Source organism: Paramormyrops kingsleyae, chromosome 3 (genome assembly GCF_048594095.1).
Source record: "Paramormyrops kingsleyae isolate MSU_618 chromosome 3, PKINGS_0.4, whole genome shotgun sequence".
Lineage (NCBI taxonomy): Eukaryota > Metazoa > Chordata > Actinopteri > Osteoglossiformes > Mormyridae > Paramormyrops > Paramormyrops kingsleyae.
Window position 1 is genome coordinate 4,043,234 of NC_132799.1, and position 22,326 is coordinate 4,065,559.

The 22,326-nt window shown below is 48.6% G+C and overlaps 1 protein-coding gene across 5 annotated transcripts; it reads right to left on the minus strand.

Moving 5' to 3' along the window:
- Positions 1-73: 73 nt before the first annotated feature.
- Positions 74-22,021, minus strand: rrbp1a (ribosome binding protein 1a). 5 transcript variants are annotated; one of them, XM_023796324.2, is made up of 29 exons: positions 21,818-22,021; positions 17,941-18,745; positions 13,070-13,227; positions 11,765-11,887; positions 11,512-11,664; positions 10,743-10,861; positions 9,962-10,115; positions 9,409-9,547; positions 9,030-9,211; positions 8,788-8,825; positions 8,636-8,708; positions 8,465-8,499; positions 8,307-8,379; positions 7,237-7,277; positions 7,067-7,154; positions 6,839-6,879; positions 6,668-6,758; positions 4,919-5,008; positions 4,645-4,734; positions 4,439-4,528; positions 4,232-4,324; positions 4,083-4,154; positions 3,806-3,901; positions 3,548-3,631; positions 3,208-3,297; positions 2,412-2,495; positions 1,325-1,417; positions 1,065-1,208; positions 74-591 (listed from the first exon to the last, which is right to left on the minus strand). In XM_023796324.2, the coding sequence occupies exons 2-29, from the start codon at positions 18,716-18,718 to the stop codon at positions 553-555; spliced, it is 3,351 nt and encodes a 1,116-aa protein (XP_023652092.2). In that variant the 5' UTR covers positions 18,719-18,745; positions 21,818-22,021; the 3' UTR covers positions 74-552. The 5 variants fall into 5 exon arrangements, with proteins under 5 accessions (XP_023652092.2, XP_023652091.2, XP_023652090.2 ...); XM_023796323.2 differs by having other exon boundaries at positions 8,465-8,502; XM_023796322.2 differs by having other exon boundaries at positions 8,618-8,708.
- Positions 22,022-22,326: the final 305 nt, after the last annotated feature.

The following is a 22,326-nucleotide window of genomic DNA, read 5'->3' on the forward strand; positions in this document are numbered from 1 at the left end:
TCTTTTTTAACCACCTCGCAGTTACAAGTCCACCTTTATGTAGCACATTAGAAATCCAGAAAATATAGAGCAGTTGCAGTTACATTGTAGTTTATTCTTCATCAAATTCACACATTTCTGTTGACAACCAGCTACACTAAGTAGAAGGCGATACATGTTTTGCATCCTTGTACCATAACATTTCTACTTTTTGGAACAAAAAAGTAAAATTGCACTAGATGATGTACGTTTAACGTACACATGACTTCCCTTTTAACACTGAAGTGGGGGGTGGGGGGGGGGATAATCTGTCAACATAAGGCAGATTGGGTCAAATCTCTGACACAGCCAGAAGTCACCTGTTGGAATGTACATTTAGATATTTATAAAAAGGTGTACATCACTATTTTAGCCCTCTCCTTTGCAATGAAATGTTCATCGCTAATTCCTTTTTCCTTAAGTTTCAGAAAAAAAAAAAATTATAAACTACAGTACAATAAACAGCATATATTTCAGGAATGCATAACTATAGTGAATTGCAAGGCAATTTGATAACTTTGTAGTGTCTCGGTCTCAAACAGAGGTCCCCTCCTTCAGTTCATCAGTTCCATCCTGGAAGAGAGAGAAAGGCAGACTTGAGTTGGCTGAGAAAACATCACCCTGCACTCAGGCCAGCTCGGACGTGGCTCGCGTGTTTGGCCTGTTGCTGGGTACACTTGTACGCTTTGTCCCAGTTCGACAGCAGCTTGCAGCATTCGAATTGGCCATGTTAGCATTCTCCACACAGCCTGACATCGGCATCCAGGATCTGAAGGTCCACTATGAACACCAGCACGGGGGGGCCATTACACAGTAAGGGATAGACATCAGTCCATATGAAAGCCCAAAGGGCTAGATATGCATATGGAATTTTCAGGAAATAAAAGTATTGGGGCTGGCAGCTTTAAAATTAAGTATTGAATGATTGACACTTAGCAAGAGTAATACTGAGCTTCATCTTTTTGTGATAGTTTTATATTACGAATGTGTGTTCATGCCTCAAATCGTGATAATCTGAGCGGCCCCCGGTGGCTCCGGCATGTTACCTTTGCCTGTAGCTGGTCCTGCAGCTTCCTGACAGTGTCTCTTTCTTTGGTGAGCTGCTCCTGGGTGGTTCTCAGCAGCTGCTGAAGCTTGGTGGCTGCCTGGCCCAGGTCTTTGGACAGCTTCTTCTCCTTTTCCAGCCGCTCCTGAAGCACCCAGGAACACAGATGAGAGCTACGATTAGCCAATGGCTGGCAGGTCTCTTTCCACCCAGTCTGGAGTGTGAAAGGCTATTCCGCACAGCACTGCCAGATACCCGTACCTTGAGCTGGGTCACGTCTTCGGTGTCTGGGGCGGAGCCAACAGCCTTCAGCAGGTCTAGCTGGGTCTGCAGGTCGACGACACACCGCTGAGCCTTGAGGGTTAGGAGTGCGAAGGGAGGGAGGGTCAATGAAGACACACAAGGTCAAAGCTGACAGGCCTGCTATATGTCTCAATGAGGGATCCCTCTCTGAGCAGCGTCAGTTAGACGGGTGTTACTGCACAGCTGGGTAGCTGCCCAGGGGCTGTGGTACGAATACGGTGAAGCTGTCAGATGTAGGATTCACAGAATCACATTTATTTAGCAGATGCTTCAATCCAAAGCAACGCAGAGAGAAAGCAGGGTCATGCAAGACCCTAGAGCCATGATGTTTAAATTCAGATATAATCAGGTGAATAAAAACCCTTCTGCTTCACACCCATTTAAAGATCTTTCCCTGGAAATTCTGTGAAATACAAATGTGAAAAGAACTTCAAGAATATTGCTAAAATACTTTTAGATCTTATTTATTTAGCACTTATCCAAAGCAACTCTTCCCCTTCTGAGAAGGCAGGATCAGCCAGTCCCCAGAGCAGCTGGGGGTTCGGGGCCTCGCTCAAGGGCCCAATGGTGACATCACTCCGCCAACCACAGGTTTTCATCCAATGATCTTCCAAACACAAGCACAGGCCCCTAACCCAGAGCCATATACCACTACAGTAGTAACTTCTGACAATGCTTAGGTCAGTGTTTCCCAACCCAGTCCTCAGGGACCCCAGACAGTCCATATTTTTTCTCCTTCCCAGCTTCCAACCAATCAAGAACTCAGAGCCGGGAGAAAACAAAAATATGGACTGTCTGGGGTCCCTGAGGACTGCGTTGGGAAACACTGGCTTAGGTACACGTGTTGGTTCCTCCTCCCCCAGTCAGCTGCTGTTACGTCATTGGCCCACAGGGAGCTTTATGCGGCTTCCTCTCCAACTGGGACCCAAGGCTATAGAAACCGCCTGTGTTGTCAAGCCAAGGCCTGTAAGCTCCTGCCACGTTTGACATGGCGCTGGAGGGGAATGCGTGGAATGAGAGGCCTTGGCAGCTGGGCCAGGGATACCTGTTCAAACTCCTCAGTGAGTCCCTGCCTCAGTGCCATCTCAGTCTCTATGGTCTTCTCTGCCTGCTGCAACTGGGAGAGGACCTGTGGGAGAGATTATGTCTGAAAGGAGCACAGGTATCCAGTGATAGGCAGAGATGCAGACCAATAAGGGTTAATTGTGCATTTCATTGGTGGGCTGGCTCTGCCCCAATCCCCGCCCCCACCCAATCAGGCATAAGAAAACCATAACATTAATCTGTCAGGCCGCACTGCTCATTCCAGACTGCAGTGGGCACTGTAATACAAGGCCTCCAGGACGAGGCAGCCGTTGGCACAGAAGTGTTAGAATGACTCATTAGCAGGTGAGGGGAAAAGCACAGTAATGAACATGCCAGAGTGAGAAGACAGGCATCCTGAAAAACGTCTAGGAGGCTAAAAATAAAGTAACCACATGTTGTGGGGGGGGGGGGGGGGTTGGTAGCAAACTGCTAGTGGCTGTTTCTGGGGCACACTGGGGTCAGAACTTGCTGAAAGAAGAGATTGGGCTGCTCATAGAAGCACCAGTCAGTGTATATATTGGATGTCTAAGGACATAGCATGCGTTGGGTTTTAGCAGTGATCAGTTACTACAGGAACAGCTGCCTGGACACCAAATCTCAACAGTTCCAGATGCAAGGTGTCTGCAAGCAAGGTGAACTGGAAAACCATAAACACGGAGGTCTCCCCCGCAAAGGAGCAGGGCCGTAACCTCCAGTCCATACCCAGTGTCCCCCAGCATGCCCCCACTCGCCCCAACACGGCCTCGAGCCCTGACCTGGACAGGCTCCAGCTGGCCGTTCTGCGGCCCGCGGGGCTTGTCCGCTTCCCACGTGCCTTCCATCATCTCGCTCAGGCGCTGCCTGACCTGCAACAGGAAGCTGTCGCTCATCACAGGCCCTGCCCCCCCCTTGCCAATGCCCTCCCATTCCCTCCCTCTTATTCAATGATCAGAAAGCTTAACACCAGCCCACCAAATCGTCATTCCTCTTACGGCAAGAGCAGAGATCACATCACAGCAACCGAAAAACTGCAGGCCAGGCTGGACAAAATGCAGTTTGGGGACAAGAACACTGATTGATATTAAAGCTGATGATTTGCCCAACGGCAACCCTCACCAGGACCAGCTCCTCCCTCTGTTTCTGGGCTTCTAATTGGGCTGTTTCCAGTTGGATTTGAGTCTCTGACAGCAACTGCTTCAGCTGCAAAAGAAGGGAAAGTCATTAGCTCACAGCAAACGAGTCCAGTCACATGATCCATCACTATGATGGTGAGAGAAAACTAATGGCAGTCCACTTCCATAGGTGACTACGTGGCACTGGCTCTTCGCTAGTGGTGCATGACGTTGTCACAAGGATGATGCACGACCCCTGTACCTGGGTCATCTCCTCAGAGGTACTCTGGTCGTATGAGCTGGCAGCTTCCATCTGCTTCTCCAGCTGAGCCTCCAGAAGCATCACCTGACTCCTGAGCTGCACCCATGAGAATAAATTGATGATCCAATCCAGAAACACCGCCCCCCCCACTCCATCACAGCTAGAACATGCTTCCAGCAGCCCCCGAGTGTGTCACCGCTACAGCTCTAATAGCATTTCTGCCTGGGGTCACATTTAATCACCACACAGAGACACGCTAAGCTGTGGTTGCAATCACCTGTTCTGTGCTTTGGTTTTCTGTCCTTGCCGTTTCCATGGCTGTTTCCAGGGTGTATACCTGGTCCAAGGCCTACAGACAGACAGATGAGTGTTCCAGGTGCAGGGGCTCTTGGGGGGCGGGGGGCATTTAAGATGGCCGACAGTCACCTTCCTGAGCTGCTCCTCTGATTGCTCCATCTTGCCTCGCCACACGTGCTCCTCCTCCTCCACGCTCTTCTGCAGGTGCTTCAGCATGCCTTCCTGCAGAGGGGTGTCACACACAGCCATTGCTATAGAGGGGAGCTTAACTGAAGGTGCCTCAGCATGCCCCGCCCCCCCCCCCCCTGCCTGAGCGACCGGCAGCCCCAGACTTACGGTTTCTGCCAGGACAGTCCTGTACTGATCGCATTCGGCCTGCAGGATGCTCCTGGACTCCTCAGCCGCGTTCAGCATCCCCTGCAGCTCCTTTAACGGCGACGGGCGAAAGGCTTCAGCTAATGTACGAGCTGCTTGCGTTAATCCCTGCACAAATCCCCCCCGTCGAAGTTCAGAGGGGCACTGAAAAGCAGGCAGATGCTTACGGGCGATTCTTTCGTCTGTTGGGCCCCCTGGTTCTTCCGGCTTTGTAAATCCTCATGGGCTCTCTGTGCAAATTCTTGCAGCCAATGAGCCTGAAATAAAAGGGAAAGATGGTTCCGTGCACACTGCAGATAAGGCCATTGTGATCTGAACCCAACCAAGGCAAAAAGCCCACCAAAATTAAATCATGGGTGTTCGTAATGACACAAAGAATGCCAAATCTGTTAGCCGTTTGGTTTAATGGCATCAAGGATGGGACAGCGGTTATGCATTTACCTGTTCTGTTTCTATGGAGATGTGAGGGAAGAGGGACTGAAGAGCCATCCTTGTCTCATTCTTAACTTCACTCAACTGCTGCTCAATACCCTGTGAATGGAGGCATACAACTGTTGGCCACAAGGGGGCTCACTTCCTCTCCTGGGCCATTACAATGCAGTGGTACCTTGGAACACAAGTTTAATTCTTTCAGGTAGGATGGTCGAGTTGCCATTTGATCGAGGTCTAAGTCGAATTTCTACATAAGAAATAATGTAAGTTAAGTTCTACAGTTACTGTCACCACTATCATGTTATCACTGCTCACTTTTTGGGGGCATTTTTAGTGTATCACTAAATGTACTGTAGTGTAGATAAAGCACACAAAAAACCACACCAAACAGGAACACTGCTTTCGCACGTCGAACTCCGTGGAGAGGAACCGAGAGACTGAGATCCATTCATAGGCATAAGCATCACAGCAGGTCCAGTTGCCTTTGTTTCAGCCCATCAGAGACGCATCTTGATCCATTCAAGTTTTAGCAGGTCAGTTTTGTTTTATCATGTTCCGAGTTTAAAGTTGAGTTGTGGATAGATTTTCCATGACCGACCTGTTCGATGTCCGACTTGGCTCGAGTTAAGAGGCATTCGAGTTCCAAGGTTCTTCTGTACTTGAAACTACATGAGCATATTGTGTGACTTTCCAACACAAAGTACGCACCCTTGTTGTTTAATCATTTATCATCTGCAATACTTTTGGGCAGTATCTTATGAATGTGCTGTAAACTGCTGGAGAATGTGCAGGCGTGTGAAACCCGGTACGCATACGGCCAGACGGGCAGTGAGTGCTGCCAAACAAAGGCTGATCTTTTCAACTCATCTCCTCGTTTCCCAAGTGCTCAACTTCTCCGGCTCTGATTCCAGAGTGTACAGTAGCCTACAAGATTTACATTTAAATAAACATCATCATACACAGTATGCCAAGGGGAAATGTCTGCAAGGTCTGATGGTATGAAAGAAAAAAAAAAAAAAGATGCCACCGTAGCCTAATCTACAATGTCATTGGATGACCCAAGTTGGAGATCGGGGGGGGGGGGGGGGGAAGTGGGGGGGACAGTGAGCACTCAAGGACTTAAGGGCAAATAATCAGTGCAAGAAGCACAAAATTTGGATTATTCAGAAAGTGCCTAGTTAAGCTAAAGTGATACCTTATCTGGTCTAAAGGTTACACTGCAGTCAAGACTTTGTAGCAAACTAACAGTCTCCAGGCTACCCTTAAGTATACAGGCCAAGTGTGCAGAACTTGGCTTAACAGCCTCCTCACCTACATCACTCTCCACAAACACGACTACGGGGACTCCCCGGCTTCACACCGGGATAATGTGGGCTCACAACACTCGCTTGCCTGCATTTACCACACATGTACGTGATCTCGGCTTCAGAGCTACAGCCAAAATACTCCCACGGCAGGTAGCGTTTTATAAGTAGATGGCTTCAGCCCAGACAAACCTTATCTGCTAACATTCTTGCAATCCCACAAATAAAAAAGGAACAAACCTTTAAATCCTTCGATTAATCACACGTCATTTGCCAAATGGTCAGATGGCTTAGTCCACCAACGGACGTATCCATCCAGGATAGTTTGCACAGGTAAATATATCAAGAATGGCTTCTCCATCACATTCTAACAGAGCTAATTTCAAGTACAATTGGACAGAAAAACAGCGGTGACCAATAGCAGGCATGGGTGTGGAGTGAGGGCGGGGCTTACACTGCTCCTGCTTTTCCCTTGCTCCATTTCTCCCCTCAGCTGCTGAAGATCAGCTTTCAATGATGTGACCAGACCCTCTTTGTCCTTCAGACTGGAAAAATTCACTCCGTGTGAATGCACACACACTGACAGCTGTACAACAGGGGCTTTGTTTAATGTTTAAATTTGTACCTGCTTTGTAACTGCTCCAGCTGGGCCATGCTGTCAGATTGCTAAGAACAACAGAATCACCAGCGCATGTTAACACCACAGGCAAATTATGTGATCAGTTCTAGCAGATTCAAGGATTTCTCTTAATCTTGCACAGAACAATAAACTGTCCAATTTAATGAGAATGATGGTTGTGCCATAAATTGGGGATGCCGACTCCATTGGCCAGTGTCTTCACGGCAGACTCACCAAGGTCCTGCTCTTGTCTTCTACCTCCTCTTCAAGCTTTTGTACCTCTCTTTCTAGTGAAACCACCTGTGAGTCTCTATCTCTCAAACTGTAAGCAGCAGAAAGGTGAGAAATTAAAGGTTGCGGTGCTTGGAGTGGGGGTGGTGGTGAATGACATCACCAAAACAAACCTTTCCTGTAGCTGGGCCACCATGGCTGCATTGTCCAGTCGCTGAAATAAACCCATTACAAGAGAAACATTTAGATTCTCCTGCTGAATAACAACTACAGTCTATTTAGTAGATCCTTTTATCCAAAGCAACGTACAATTGAAATCAGGGGGGGGGTTAAGGGCCTCGCTCAACAATCCAATAGCACAATCATTGACGACTCTGGGATTTGAACCAGCAACCTTCTGATTAGCAACCTAACCCACTGATCCACACCATTACACTTGTAGAATTACAGGGTCATTCCATATCAAATCACCCAGAGGGTCTAGGGTCACCCCCTCAAATTCCCCTGAAAACATCTGCAGGTACTCCTATACCAAACAAATATTGGGTCTAAGTCTTGAAACTACAGCCTTTTGAAATTTTATGCATGTTTCTGACTCAGTGTTTCAGCCCATCTTTCAATATGCATCGCTCCTTTAACATGGCACGTACAGCTTTGAAACTTGGTGACTAGTTAGTAACATTTAAAAATGTAATCAGATCAGTGAGTTATGTAAATTTCCCTTCTAAAATGCCATGAAAAGGGCCAAAAATTCAAAATGCAAGTTAAAAATTCCTTTTCGTATTTTTACCATGTTTTATCTGAAAATGATTTGACAACTGTTCTCTAATTCTCTATTAATTCGTATACCAACCATTATAATGCATTACAAATGCCTCGTAAAGCATTATGAAGCTATGAATGTTGGAAGTTGGACCTGAACAGTCAGCAAAATTCATAAGCTGAAACTTCAAAAGGCTGTAGTTTCAAAACTATTAGAGAGACGTACCTAATATTTTGGATTTCTCTAAGTTTGGTAGAGGAGAGTACGTGATTTTTTTTCCAGGGGAATCAGAGGGTGACCTGGGAAATTTCTCTCAAACTGGGTTATTTGATATGGAATGACTACTAATTCTGCAGAGATCAAATAATCGTTACATTATACATCTGAAAGAGAGAATAACAGGAACGCAGCAGGAGTCAGCAGGCTTTTCGACGGATGGTCCGGCCAGCGAGGCAAACGTACACCACTGGGATCGCTCACCTGCTCCCTTTCAGCCTTCAGCTCCTTCAGCTCCTTCTCCATGGTGCTGACATGGTCTTCTTTCTCCTTCAAGCTGAAAAGGACAATATGGCTTTGAATCATTTGCTTATTAAAAGCTTCCATAGATTAAAAACGGGTGTAAAAGCAATCAAACAGACCTTCTGTGCAGCTGGTCCACCTCCATGACACGGTTCTGCTGGGGGAAAACACAAAAATCCAAAATCACCAGGCTGAACCTTCTTTGTGTTGGTGTTGCAGCCCACGGGACTCAGAACTTCTCACTGGTGCCCCTGTGGATGTCGGGAACCTACGGCGCTGGCCTTCCTCACATTTTCCATCTTGTCTTTCAGCTGCTTGAGCTCCTCCTCCAGTGAGGCCACCAGGCACTCCTTCTCCTTCAAGCTGAGAGAGGAAGAGCTTTTCTAAAAGATGCTCACACCTGAATGGGCCCCATCGAAGAGACGGACGGGCGAGAGGGTACCTGCTCTGCAGCTCTTGTGTGTCTGCAGATCTGGAGAGCTGGAAATGCAAAACGGACACTGCCAATCAGGCTCCCAGATCACATGCAATTTGGAATTGCGCTCAGAAATACGCGCAAGTCAACATCAACACACAACAAGGATCCAGAAAGCTCAAGACAAATTTTCAAGGACGGCATTCAAAATCAGAAGGTGGTACAGACAGTCAAAAGGAAACCCCAAATGGCCCAGCAAAGACCCATACCAGTTCTGCTTCCTGCTCCTGTTTCTTCAGGCCGGCTTCCAGCAGGGCCTCAATGGAGCAGATCCGTTCCTGCAGCTGGACACGCTCCGTCTCGCCTTGGGCCAGCTGGGTCCGTAGGTTCTCCTCCTGGGCACGGGATCCTTTCAGTTCAGCTTCGCCGCTGGCTGCACGTGCCTGGACCTCTGTGGGGGGTGTAAGGAGGGAGCAGCAGTATACAAGGGTTTGTGGGAGGCAGACAGAAAGTGCAGATCCCACAGCAGGTAAGAAATTCTACCAGCAGGTTTTAGGGTCAAGACCCAAGGGCAGGAAAACTTCAGAATCTTCTGGAAGAAGCACACAGCACATAGTTCTTACAGAACAACATGTGATGCAGACTGACCGGCCAGGCTGGACACCTCCTGTCGGGCCTTGTCCAGCTCCGTCTGTAGGCTGCCGCTGGTGCTCTGGGCCTTGCGGAGCTCATCGCTTACCTCCTCTAGACGATGCTGCAGAGCATGCGTGCTTTGCAGCTGGCTGGCCTATAGGGGGCAACAGTGAGCCATGAACAGGAAAACATACAGCTAAGCTAGGACAGGGTTTGATAATTCTACCCCTTACTGACACCTGTCACTCCCGGTAAAATGACTTTATACATCTGATGGGTGATCAAGTCTTTCATTCACACATTCATTCTTTTTAAAAGAATAGAAACCAGCAAGCATTTCTTCTCCATCCACCATTAACACACTTTCTGCACATCATGGCCTTACAGACAAGATTACAAAATTACAGACAAGAACCAGAAGAGTGGTTTAGGGTCAGAGCAACTAAGGCAAACGGGCTTAACTGGGGTGAGGTATTCACACTATTTTTGACTAAGGCATTCTGGCAGTGACTGTTCTGGTGGAGATCCACAGGAGGGCGCTGTAGTGCAGCAGGCAGGCCGTACACACCTGGACCTGGGCCAGCTGTTTCTCAGAGGCCACCACCTTGGCCTCCAGGGCTTTGCGCTGCTGCTCGTCTGCCAGCAGGGCGTCGCTCTTGTCCCCCAGCTCCTTAGAGAGCTTGGTGCATTCCTGACGCAGTTTGGCCAGCTCTGCGTTTTGCCTGCACAGAGAACGGGGGGGGGAGCATCCGCGATCAGATGTGACAAACGCACTGAGCTGGTGCGGAGCTGCACTGGTGCATAAAGAGGTTTTATTTTTTAAATCATCATTCTCCTATAGTCTCCCCTCTCAGTTTCTGCTCTGTCTACATGCCGGTTTCGCTCAGCTGTCCTCGCAGACCAGTGAAGGCCGTTCACACGCGTCTCCTGGGACACAAGCAGTCGTTGACGGCTGCATTCAGTACCCAGAGCAGCAAGGTGAGGGGGTTTCCAGACCCTGCTTCACTTGGGGGGGGGGGTTGTGCACCTCTCCATTTCGGGACCAATGGGGAATGGCTAAAATCCCAGGATGGGCCGAGCGGAAGCAGTGTTGGGGGGGCGTGGAGCAGTGCTCGCACTGAACACTGCACCGCCAGTGGCTGGGGACACATCCGCTGAGCTATTTGTGGGAACGGGCTTCAGCTCTCAGCAGACTAATCAGATTAGTCACTGCGAAAGTATGTTCTTTGCTTTAAACCACGATGCTCCACCTCTGGTCCCTGCTCTTACGATTACCTGCCCGGGACTCAGCATGGGTCATCACCAGTTCCAAATCACCCACCCCCCCCCCCCCCAATTCTGGCACTCACTTGCTTTCGGTCTGGCTGGTGGCCTGGTTGAGGGCATCACGCAGGATGGAGTTCTCTTGCTGCAGGCGGGCGAGCTGGGCATTGGGGCCTTTCTCCAGCTGGTCCTGCAGGCTCTGGATCTGTGTGCATGTGGAGGGGTGGGGGTTCCTTGTTTAGTGTTACCATCGGACAGCTGACAGACATCGCTGCCTCTTTCTCGCAGCTGGTTAAAAAAAAAAACAAGAAGTCTCTGTAGTCACGCTACAAGGCAGCTGCTTGCATTACTAAGTGCGCAAGCTTTCGGACCTTCTGCAGAAAAAAATAAGGGCAGCCAGCCAAATGGAACGGAGACTCTGGACCTACATACAATTCCGCACAATAGGAGCTGGACTTCAAATCCCAGCATCACATGACTCTGGCCAGGACCCAGATGCAGATGAGGGAGATTTCACGTGGGCGCAGTCTCATTCACATTCAAAGACGGGCATGCTAGCAACACAGACTTCAAAGCACACCGCCACCAAAGTGAAATCTTCAATGACACGCCGGATGCCAACAGAGGCACTGCTAGATCCTGCCAGGAAGGTGGTCACACACACAACCGCTTTCCAACTCAGGGATAGCAGACCTCATACTACAGTACGCGGCATTCCAGTAGACCGCGCTCAACAGGATGACATCAAAGGCACAATATCTGAAGAACCCTATCGCAGCCCCCAGACCAATGCTGCAGACCAGAAGCCCACTGGAACCCCCAGGCCCCAGCCCCTGATGTGGCATGTGGCCCCACCTTGGCGTTCAGCCGTTGGGTCTCAGCAACATGGTCCTGGTAGCTGGCCTGCATGCGAGCTTGGAGAGCCTTCATCTCCTGCTCCCGGGAGCTCAGCTGGGAGCTCAGCCGCGTCTCCACGTTGGTCAGCTTGGTCTTCTCCACAGACAGTTCCTGCAAGATGAAGACAGACGGGTCGGGTCAGGTCACCAGTGACAGATCTAATTGGCCGGAACGGCACGGATTCTCCCGTTGGGATGGACACCACTCGCACCTTGGCCAGCTCCCGAAGGCGGCCCTTAGCTGCAGCGGCGTCCTCCTGTTCCGCGTTCAGCTGCTTCTCCTTCTCCTCCAGTTGTTTCTTCAGCACAGCCAAGGGGTCCCCCCTCTGGGTGGCCTGAATTGGGGGTGGGGGGGTCAATGCCAGGAAATGACATTTCGGACCGACGGGCGTCTGAAACCCGACACACGCAACCTAACGGGCAAGACGTCAAAACATGAAAACCTGATGCAGATTTATAACAACCTCCGATTGGCCGAGCAGGTTGCTCCACTGCAGCTGACGCCCTGTTACAGGGTCACAGGAATAAAAACATAACAGGCTCTTTGTCGTCTTTATGGCGGCTCTCACTGACTGCCAGGCTAAGGCCGTCAACACCATCAACGTCAACACCATCAACGTCAACACCATCAGCATCTCCTCAGTGTTACTTTTATAGTCAGACGACAGAGAATCTAACAGGGAGCCTTGCTTTGCGAAAGGCAGTCAGACATGAGGCAGTATTCATCGTAAGACTGCATCCAACAGCCTGTTCAATTCAGAATTTTCAGGTGGTCAGCTAAGTGCAGGGCAGCATAAAAGTTCCGTGAACTGATTTATTTGGTATTGGATCTACTTCAAATCTTATTTTAAGCAAGTACGCCCATATTTGAAAATTAAAACACTGTCAGCATCACTAAACTTGACACATGGCTCTATTAGCTCGTCAATAGGAAATAGATTAGGAAGCATTTCATTACACTAAAGCTGAACCTAAATGAGTAAAAATCATGCAAATATGCAAGGAATTTTAAATGCTTCCTGGAAACAGGGTGAAGTTCGGCTCAGACAGACAAACAACAACATGAAAACCACAACAAAATCATTCACAGATCATTCACAGAGAGCCCCTAACGATCTCTGTTCCAGCATCCATGCAGTCAGGGTTGAGATGCCTCACCATGAATGGGTGTCGCACTAGACTAACAGGCCACAGAACAAACTGCGTTCCGCTACACATATTTGACCTCAGCAAGTGTTTAGTGCTGAATGGCGGTCACAGTCACGGCCAGACGGCATAAAAGGAAGGAGCCGTATCAAAGCCACATCACTGGCTGGCTGTGTGCAAAGGTCTAATCAGACACGGCCAGATGCCAAGGCAAGGAAGCAGGGAGTTCCTGTATCTCCGGACGCATCACGGCGGCTCGTTAGACAAAGCCGGGGCAGTTTTTCAGCATCCCTGTCTCCACTGGATCACGCGGGAGCTGGGACAGCTACAGGCGTCCGAAGGTGGCTCCGGAGAGCTGGCGGGGGGCATACCGTGTGCCAGGTGCCCTGCACAGTGCCAGCCTTTTCCGACAGGATCTCCATGAGCCGCTGCACCTCACCCTCGTTGAGCGTCGTGCCGCGTAGCGTGGAGGCCAGAGACTTGTAGGGCAAGCTGAGGGGAGCATCAGTGGCTGCGGGGGCCACCGGAGCTAAAGGGGGAGGAGAGAGTGTTGACGGCGTTACAGCACATGAGGAAAAGGTGACAGTGCTAATGGTAGCGGCGCGCTGATCTTAGCATTGTGATTTTGATGTAATAAATATTGGGGTATTTATAAAACAAAAAAGCGGAGTTCATAAATTTCTCTCAAACCCATCTTCGAGTTACTTAAATGCCAAAGATGGAAATGATTACGATTGTCTCAGGACGTAGGCAGTGCTCATGCAAACGCAGCGGAGGTAAAATGGTTCTTAAACATAAGAATCTATAAAAGGAATAATTACAATTGCAAAGCTTGTCAAGTGTTTTTTTTTTTTCCTATGACAAACAGAATAAAAGCATTTTAGCAAAACTTTAACCACCCCCCACTATAATGTTCATACAGAATTGAAAGTAAGAAAAAGCGTAATCTGACTACCAATGTAAGAATTGGATGTGCAAAACATGAGATGTTGGTACTAATATGGCACGTCGTCCAGTCCTATAATATACAACTATATCCATTTTTTGAATTCAATACAAAATATCCCGCCATGCACTTGATGTCATTCGGCACCGGTATCGACGTTGGCATGACTGGACGGCCACACCGCTTCGCCCGAGGAGCGTGACTAAGCTGCACCCCACAGCTACTCATCGCGCTTAAGGGAAACACAGTCGCTAGCTGACCTAAGCACACAGCCAGGAAAGTCAGGCGTGAGGCACAAACACGCCTCCGATCCATAACCCAGGCGACAGGCCTCCCCATTTCCACACGGCGTCATTAACACCACTTAAGAGGCAGACTGGGAAACGACCCCCGCTGGAATATTTCACTCTGCCTGGAAAGCCCAAACTCTTCCGACCCTTTGATACCAGGTGTGCCAGTGCTTGGCGCAGTGCCCACTTCCCACTGCTGGGTCATACAATCCACCCAGATCTTCACTCCGACTAGAGCAGGCTCCGCGCCATAAACTCCGACGTTCAAACTGGAAAGAAACCGTTTCCTTTCCTACCATCAAAAAGCAACAAAAGTCGCTTGTTAATTGGGCGTTTCTCAGGCGAACGCCCGCAGTCCCCGGCGTGTGCCAGACCATCATCCAGCCAGAGACTGGATGGAACGGGGCTGAGCCACGAACCGCGGCTCCTCGCAGTCCGCCATCGCCGGAAAGAAGCGCGGCGCGATTGCTAATCCACACCCCTCAATCATCCTACTGTGAGAAGCCACTGACAACCCCCCCCCCCCCAGCACTCTCAGAATGTCACATTCCATGCGTCCACTTTTTTTTTTTTTTTTTTTTTTTTTAAAGTCAACGGCTAGACTAGAGACTCCCCCAGCATGCTTACAGTAGCGCTTGGAAAGCATTCGGTGAGAGTATGGAAAATCTTACCCTGCTCCCCCCCACCCCCCTTGAAAAGAGGGACTGATGGGACACTACTCTTCCTATTCACCCACGAAGGACAGGGCTGAGAACCAGAAGCTTGCATACTTAACTTCTTAGTCAAATCCGCCAGGCTGAATTCTCAAGTGCCGTGTGGCTCTACTCTACATTATAGAAGCACTGGTTCCTGCCACCACCATCCAGCCATGTAGAAGCCGTAAGAGCATTGTGGACGTCCAGAAGATACCTGCTGCACAACAGTTTACATAACAGCCCCTTCAGGATTCTCCATCCTTCTATAGATGACTCTGGTACCTATTAAACTTCCATTGCTGAAGCCCAAAGCAACGCTTTTGGGGGCTAATGATATTTGCCAGAGCTTCTGTCGAGTACACGTTACCCACGCTCAAGGGGGGGTGAGCCGCAACTCTGGCTACTCTGTGCTAGGGGCTCGGGACCTGGGGTGGGGAGGCAACTCACAATACTTTGGGACAACCTGGACCAATGCTCTGAGCACACTGGCACAGACAACACTCAAAAAGCCTGTGATCAACAAGATAGCAGGGGGAGGTTAGCAAGAGAATCGTCTATCCATCAGAAGAGCCTCAGAGGACAAAAAAAGGTACTGGATAAAACCATCCCACAAACTACCTTGGTCGCCCTAGTGATAGGTAAAATCAACACACCGTGCATGCGAGTCCTCCATCCAGGCACACGCGTCCGGATGTCAGACCGTAACCGGGGCTGCAATGCTGGCGCACTGGCGTTCCGGCTAACTTTACCGCATGTGTCGGAAACCCTTTGCGTGACGCCACAAACAAAACGCAGGCCTCACGCTCAGGAGCAGGGCACCACCCACAGTTACGCACAGGCTGCAAACATCACACATCACATACACAGAAAAAGACCATTACACCACTGGAATTTTTCCATACCTAAAAATATCTGCAAAAACTCCCGATAAGATACATCTGCGGCCTTGTTTTGAATTCAGGTGAAGCGGCCAAGTGTATCATTTAATTAGAGGATCCAGCCCAGTCGTGCTTCTACCGTTCCTCCTTCGAAGGCGACCAGTCACACACCCGCTCCAGACACACATTACACTTTCTATTTTCCGTCTGTCTGCACCAGCAGGCCACCCCCTCCCGTCACAAATCATTCCATCCGAAGCATCCCCCTCCCAATTCACCGCGAGACATGCAGCTACGCACGCAGAGGCCCGGCTCGGGTCTGCAGCGGCGGCTCTCTTCCGGAGCGCTCGCACAAGGACGCGGCTGTAATTGCAGTGGTCGAATCAACCAGACGGACTCAATCCTGCCGGTTTCAGGGAGGGACCACAGCCAAACCCAAATAAGCTGGCTTTCTGTGGGCCAACGACAGGAAGAAAGTCCCATACGCCACCACCGATATCATATCACTTTCTTCTGGACTGCACCAAAGTCCGAAGGCCCATCAAGGCAGAATCCTGCCATTTATTTCCATTTAAAATATTTACATTTGACTTGACAATCCGGGAAACTCGCCAAGAAATCAGTCAATTAGGGAAATGGAACATGCTAAATAAAACATTAGATGAACTGTTCCCAGGAATACAGTGCTCTCGTTTTACTACACAGATTACTGGCCGTCTTTACGTGGAGATAAGCATTGGCAAGAAGCAGCCCCAAATAGATGCACAGAGGGCTCCCCGAACTATGAGATGTTCCCTCTTTGGTGAAACAGATGTTAAGACCATAAACGGGGCCCATTTCCACAGCTGCTGAAGCTCAACATTGACAACCAATCAAGCGCCACGCCTGCTGCGGGGCACCAACCGGGACGCTGGGATCAAAGACACAGCGTGTGCACTTAGCGGAGGGGTAAAGGCTGAGCACCCTCACCCTGACCAGAGAACAAAGGCCAGCACCGTCACTGCTGTCAGACTAATGCACCAACAAGCTGCTGTATTTAGAGGGATGGATGGGGAAAACCAGCTCCCCCCAGGGGCTATTGGTGGTGCTACGTCTCCCTAGACCTCAGCGCTTAACCGCTTTCACAGAAGCTATTTTTATGTCCCTCCTCAAGTTCACCTGGTGCCCCAGGTGAAAATCCATCACAAACCTAAAACACCGTGGTTTTGCCCCAGCTTAATGAATAGGGCTGTCATTCTTTTGGTTGACATGAAGGCAAAAAAAAAAAAAAAAAACCCAAACAAAATGATTCAACAGAAAGATTTGAAACAAACTAGCTACTCTAAACAAAACTTACAGCAAAATCCCACAGTAGTAATGACATAAGTGAACAAACAAAGGCACTAAACCATTTACTACTTTACTTCTGTATTTATTAGGAGATGCACAATATATCAGCTAGTATTTAGAAGTTGCATTGCCTTAAACAGCAAAGCAGTGCAGAAGGTGGTGTGCTCTGCCCAACAGGTCATCGGAGGGGAGATACCGCCCCCCGCAGGCCACCTACACCAGGTGGAGCCGGGGGAAAGCCGCTAAAATCATCAGGGACCCCAGCCACCCTGGACACACTCTGCTCGCCCCGCTACTGCCCCCTGCAGGCCACCTACACCAGGCGGAGCCGGGGGAAAGCCGCTAAAATCATCAGGGACCCCCAGCCACCTCCGGCACGCTCTGCTCCCCCTGCTACAGTCAGGCAGATGGTACAGCAGCACCAAGAGCCGGACCAGCAGACCCCGGATCAGCTTCTTCACCAGGATGCTGAACTCCAGCTAAGGTCTGCCACCCCACAGGTCACCACCCCCACTCCCCACTGCACTGGTGAATTCCTCTGGTACACTAAACTGCTGTGAAGCACCTGGTCTGTGAGTGAACACCGTTGTACGGCTGTTTTATGCACAGTTTGCATTTATTTCATGTACTGCACTGCTGATAGGAAAATCATGGCCCAAGACTTTCATTCCCTACATCTCTCGTCCTGGTAATGTGACAATAAAAGGGATCTGATGTGATATTTGTTAATCATCATACCGGTATTGGTCTGATGTGTCAATTTTGTCTGACATTTTAACTATCAGGATTAAATGTTAAACAGCACCAGAAGCAAAGACATAAGGGACATCAACCCCACCTCCACTCAGCAAGTGACTATGAGGTCAGTCGGTTATCAGCATCAGTGATATTACATAAAAATATGCCATCAGCACAGGTCAAATTTTCTGTATTGGTGCACCACTAATATTTACTTTTAAACTTTCCCTGATATGTTACTGCTGCACGATCACCCATCGTACTGCACACAGAAAGCTGCCCCTCCATTCTGATCCAGACACCATCCTGTAGAGGGCGCCCTTCATGGGCCTGAAACCGTGTGACCCACAGAGGGTCACAGCTCACCTGGTTCAGCTTTCTTCTTGGAAGCTGCCTTTTTCCTGGGGGGGGGCTCAGCCTTGGACTCCTCTGTTTTCATAGGCGTCTGAGCAGGGGCGACGGTGACCGGAGCAGAGGGACGCGGGCCAACAGGTGGCACAGCCATGACCGGCACCTCTTTGGTGACCACTTCCAAGACGGGCGGGGCCTTGGGAGGCGGGGCGGTGGCAGTCTGGGTGGGTGCGGGCTCCACCTTGGCTACCTTCTTCTCCTTTCTCTTCCTGTCCTTTGGGGAGGGAGCAGGGCCAGATTCCACAACAGCAGGGCGAGGGGCAGGAGCAGCTGGGGCAGAAACCGGGGCAGGGCCTGGGGCAGGTACGGGGGCCGAGACTTGGGCAGGTATGGGTACAGGGGTGGCAGCAACAGGAACGGGCGCAGCTGTGGCAACGACGATGGGAGACTCCAAGACGGGAGGGGTGAGATCAGGGGTGGCTGGCGGCTCGTGCTCCGAGTCGCTGACTGGCTCTCCAGCTTCCGGGACTCTCTCCGACTCGGGTAGCTTACCGTTGGGTTTCTCATCCTTTCTCTTGGCACGGCTCCTCTTCTCCGAAGGCTTCTCCTTCTTCTTCTTCTCCGAGCGCTGAGGCAGCGTCCTGCCAAGTTCTCGCCGCTGGTTGGCCAAGGCCTCCTCGTATGAGGTCTCCTTCATGGAGAAGGACGACACCAGGGCAATGCCGATGGCAGAGATCACCATGAAGCCGCCGAACACCATGATGCCGAGGGTCTGGGGGTCATAGATGTCCATGGCTGCACGAGGAACGTTCAGTCAAGCCTGTTTAAGCAGACAACGAATCAATTAACAGGCAGCATAAAAGCAGGATGGGGAAGTCATTGATTTTATTCCTTTCCTTTTTATATTGTTCTGAATATCACTTCCCCAAGTTATTCTATACCATACAAGCTAAACTTTTCCACCGCATTAACTAATACTTAGTTCTGAGATTCCCCAGTGCAACATAAGTGACTTCAATCACCACAAGTCTCACTGCATGCTGCCTCCAGAATTGGCATTATTATCCACCCGGAGCACTGCACTCCATCTTAGGCGATAAAGGTCAGGAAAATAAAGACACAGCATTAGACAGCTTTGTGCTGGAGAGTCAGCCGACTAATTACAATCTCTTATCTAGGAACACATTTCTTTTGGTTCAAAGTACAGCAGACAGGCATTATCTCAGAAAAGTGATCGTGGAATTTCCTCCACTTTCAGCTTGGCATTCTTCACAATAAGGTAACTCCATACTGGAAAACTATTTTAGACAACAGCAGCTCTTTGCTTTGCAGGGGGTTTTTGAAAGTCCACACATATTTAAATGGCTGCAGACTAGTAAGGCTAAAATATATATATTTAAGGGCAAGAACATCCTAGCTTCTCAACAACAACTCAGGACTGACAGTAGCAGCTACGGCATACATTCACACACACACACACAAAGTTCACAACACTGAACACACATTTTAAGAAAAACAGATGGCACTATCCTTGGACAGCGGCTCAGAAGGCTTCCTGCTACCCGAGAGGAACTTTTCTTTAGCAAAAGGCAATCCTGGTCATTTTGTCCTGCACAGAACCTAAGTTGTACAATTTCCCTGACCCCAATCCTCCCCCCAGGCCAGTTGTACCATACTTTTCCCACGTTGCCACTGACCACTCCTACCCAAACCTTTTCACACTATGCATGTGAACACCACTTCCACTTTCCCCATTCCTGAAGGATTCCCAGAGGACCAGGCCCGCTTCACTCACTGGGGCCCCCCAGTGTCATCTTGGACCTCCGGGGGTGTCATAGCAACGGAGGCCCCAAGAGCTGAACCCCTCATACCTTTTATAAAGACCCATTATAAGTTGTTACTGTACAGACAGTATAAAGATACAAGCAACCATGGAATAAGTTTCCTACACAGTTATTTTTTTAGGCACATTTGACTAAACAAAAGACAAGGCCTCACATCTAGTCAAAGACACCTTCAATTTCTCAGCATATTTTCACTGTACACTTTCCACGTTGGAATATGATACACAGGAAGTAAAGAGACCTTTTCAAAGGGCAAGAGCAAGTGGGTCAATGCCCACCATACGACAAGAACTGCCCTGTGGGGTAAAAAAGTCAGCTTTATCCCATCCACAGACTTCATTTTCAGGAGAAAAACTAACAACTTCTAATTACCCAAAGGCCCCATAATTGCCTTTCACCAACTGTATAAACACAAAACACATTTTGCTAATATTCTGGAAAAAAATTAACAGCATACATTTGTTTAGTTGAGGTGGTAATTTAGCTGACATTGATTTCTAAGTCTTAAGTACAAGGGCTAGTCGCTTGATTACGTCTTAACTGGGATCGCCAACTTTCGAGTCAGCACCAGATGCTGAATGGGGCATTCCCCAATTAAATGTCCACTACGGATACACAGATCGCCATGAAAGTGATTACATCAGCATTCGGTCTAACAAAGCATATCACAAGATAACTATTCGATTTAAATACATAATACATTTCAATTTAAGTACAAAATACATGGTGAGGTATGATAACGGCCAGTGGTGATAGAATATTTCCGAAAGATAAAAATAATGTATAATAAAAAAGATGTGGAAGGGGGAAGGACACGTAGCAGCACACAACTGGACACGTAGCAGCACACAACCGAGGACCGGGGCGGCTTAAGCACACAATGCGGCATCTTCAGGTCGGGTAACGCCGATTCCACGCGTGACGAGGACAGACAAGGGAGGAGCTTCTAATGAAGCGGCCGAACCGAAGCGACACACGAGAGCTCGGAACCGCCCGCCTCATTATCACGAGCTCATTAGGCGTCGCGTTACACACGAACACTAAACTCCGGTTTAACCCCCCCGTCTCATCGGCACGCGCTCATTAAGCATCGCGTAACGCATCCGGCGTGGATTCGGCGTTACATGCGAACACGTCACTCCGATTTACCGAAGTGCGCATTCTTTTTGTCTGAAGGGGCGCACAAAATGCAACGTTTAAGGACGGAAAGGGATCACCTTAGCAGCATCTAAAAGTATGCAGAAAGTCAGCGACACCGGATAACGTACTAAAAGTAGCTGTGTTAATGTCGGGGGGGGGGAGATCGAATCAAAGTTATCCAACTTCTGCGTAGCCGCACGAAAAACATGCAGCCAATAAGTCCTTTAACATTTATTTGGCTAAAAAGGCGTCTACATCCACATCACTGATCATTTAAATTCCCCTACTGCCAAATGTTCGCAATATTAGCAATCTTATAAACTTGACAACTGGAAAAAAGCGTTTCATGAAAAATTCCACAGGAACTAACAAAGTGTACTAGCCCGGCACACATTAAAATGATTAAGCGTTTGTGATTACTTGACGTTTTTAAAATTACTTAACTGATGTGCCGAAAAACAAAAGAATCCTGGGTTCTCTTAAATATGTTCATCGTCTCGTCTTAAGTCTTCAAACAGCTAGCTACGTGGGTAACGTTATAGCTGGTTATAATGCAACAGTTCAACGTGTCGCTAGCCAACTGGCTGAATTTTCCCGTTTACTATAGACATATGGAGGAAGAACTAGTTAAGTACAATCCCTATGTCAAAAACGTGCTCGATGTATTATTATAACAGTAATAAAAATATTTTGAGGACTTGCCACATTTGCTACAGTTCAACTAAAATTCAGTATCGTGGAAGTGGGTTAGGTTTTAATCTGCACTTGTAATCAGTGGGTATGTAATGTGCATTACACTAGCAGACTTGGGCAAATATTTAAGACTTAAAAACATGAATAAATTTAGCCATCTTTCCAGGTATCATCTGAGTGGTCAACCAACATAAAATAAATCCCCCTGACCTCACCTTATCAACCTTTTGGAGTAGTTGTAGACCGCTTCAAAAATGTAGGTCAAAAATGTTTAAAGATGTATTTTAAGCCTCCAATTTTCCTTCTTCCTTTTCTCAAACGCAAAAAAAAACTCTGCACAGCCTCCCGTTCCCAGTATTTCAGAGTAGCAGCAGTCTTGTGGAGTCGTGGCACTTTTTGTGAGCTGGCAAAAAGCCGGTCAGTGGTTCAGGTACTGATAATCTAGTCCAGATCTAATTGGTTAGAATGTGATCAATCAATTGTGTCTAACCAACCAAATCGTTGAAATACTAGCAACGTTGAACGAGTGAAGCTCGTAATGGCTCGTTTTCGGGAAGTGTAGTTTTTATTAGTTTTATTGCCCTTCGCTTTAAGGGGAAAAGAACTACAGACGCCAGACAGTTATGACAAAAAATTCGGCAGTACTTGAACAGATTCACAAATGAAACTTAAAAGAAAAAGTTAATATCTGGAGTATTTTGAGATATTGTATTTCTTATCGAAA

Bases quoted from the DNA above. Each gene is read 5' to 3' on its own strand.
- rrbp1a (XM_023796321.2), bottom strand. From the start codon at position 18,718: ATGGACATCTATGACCCCCAGACCCTCGGCATCATGGTGTTCGGCGGC. The intron at 8,709-8,787 runs GTACCCTCTCGC...TTCCTCTCTCAG, and splicing joins ACACAAGAGCTGCAGAGCAG to CTTGAAGGAGAAGGAGTGCC. The intron at 4,735-4,918 runs GTAAATGCATAA...CTTTTATTTCAG, and splicing joins TCTCCATAGAAACAGAACAG to GCTCATTGGCTGCAAGAATT.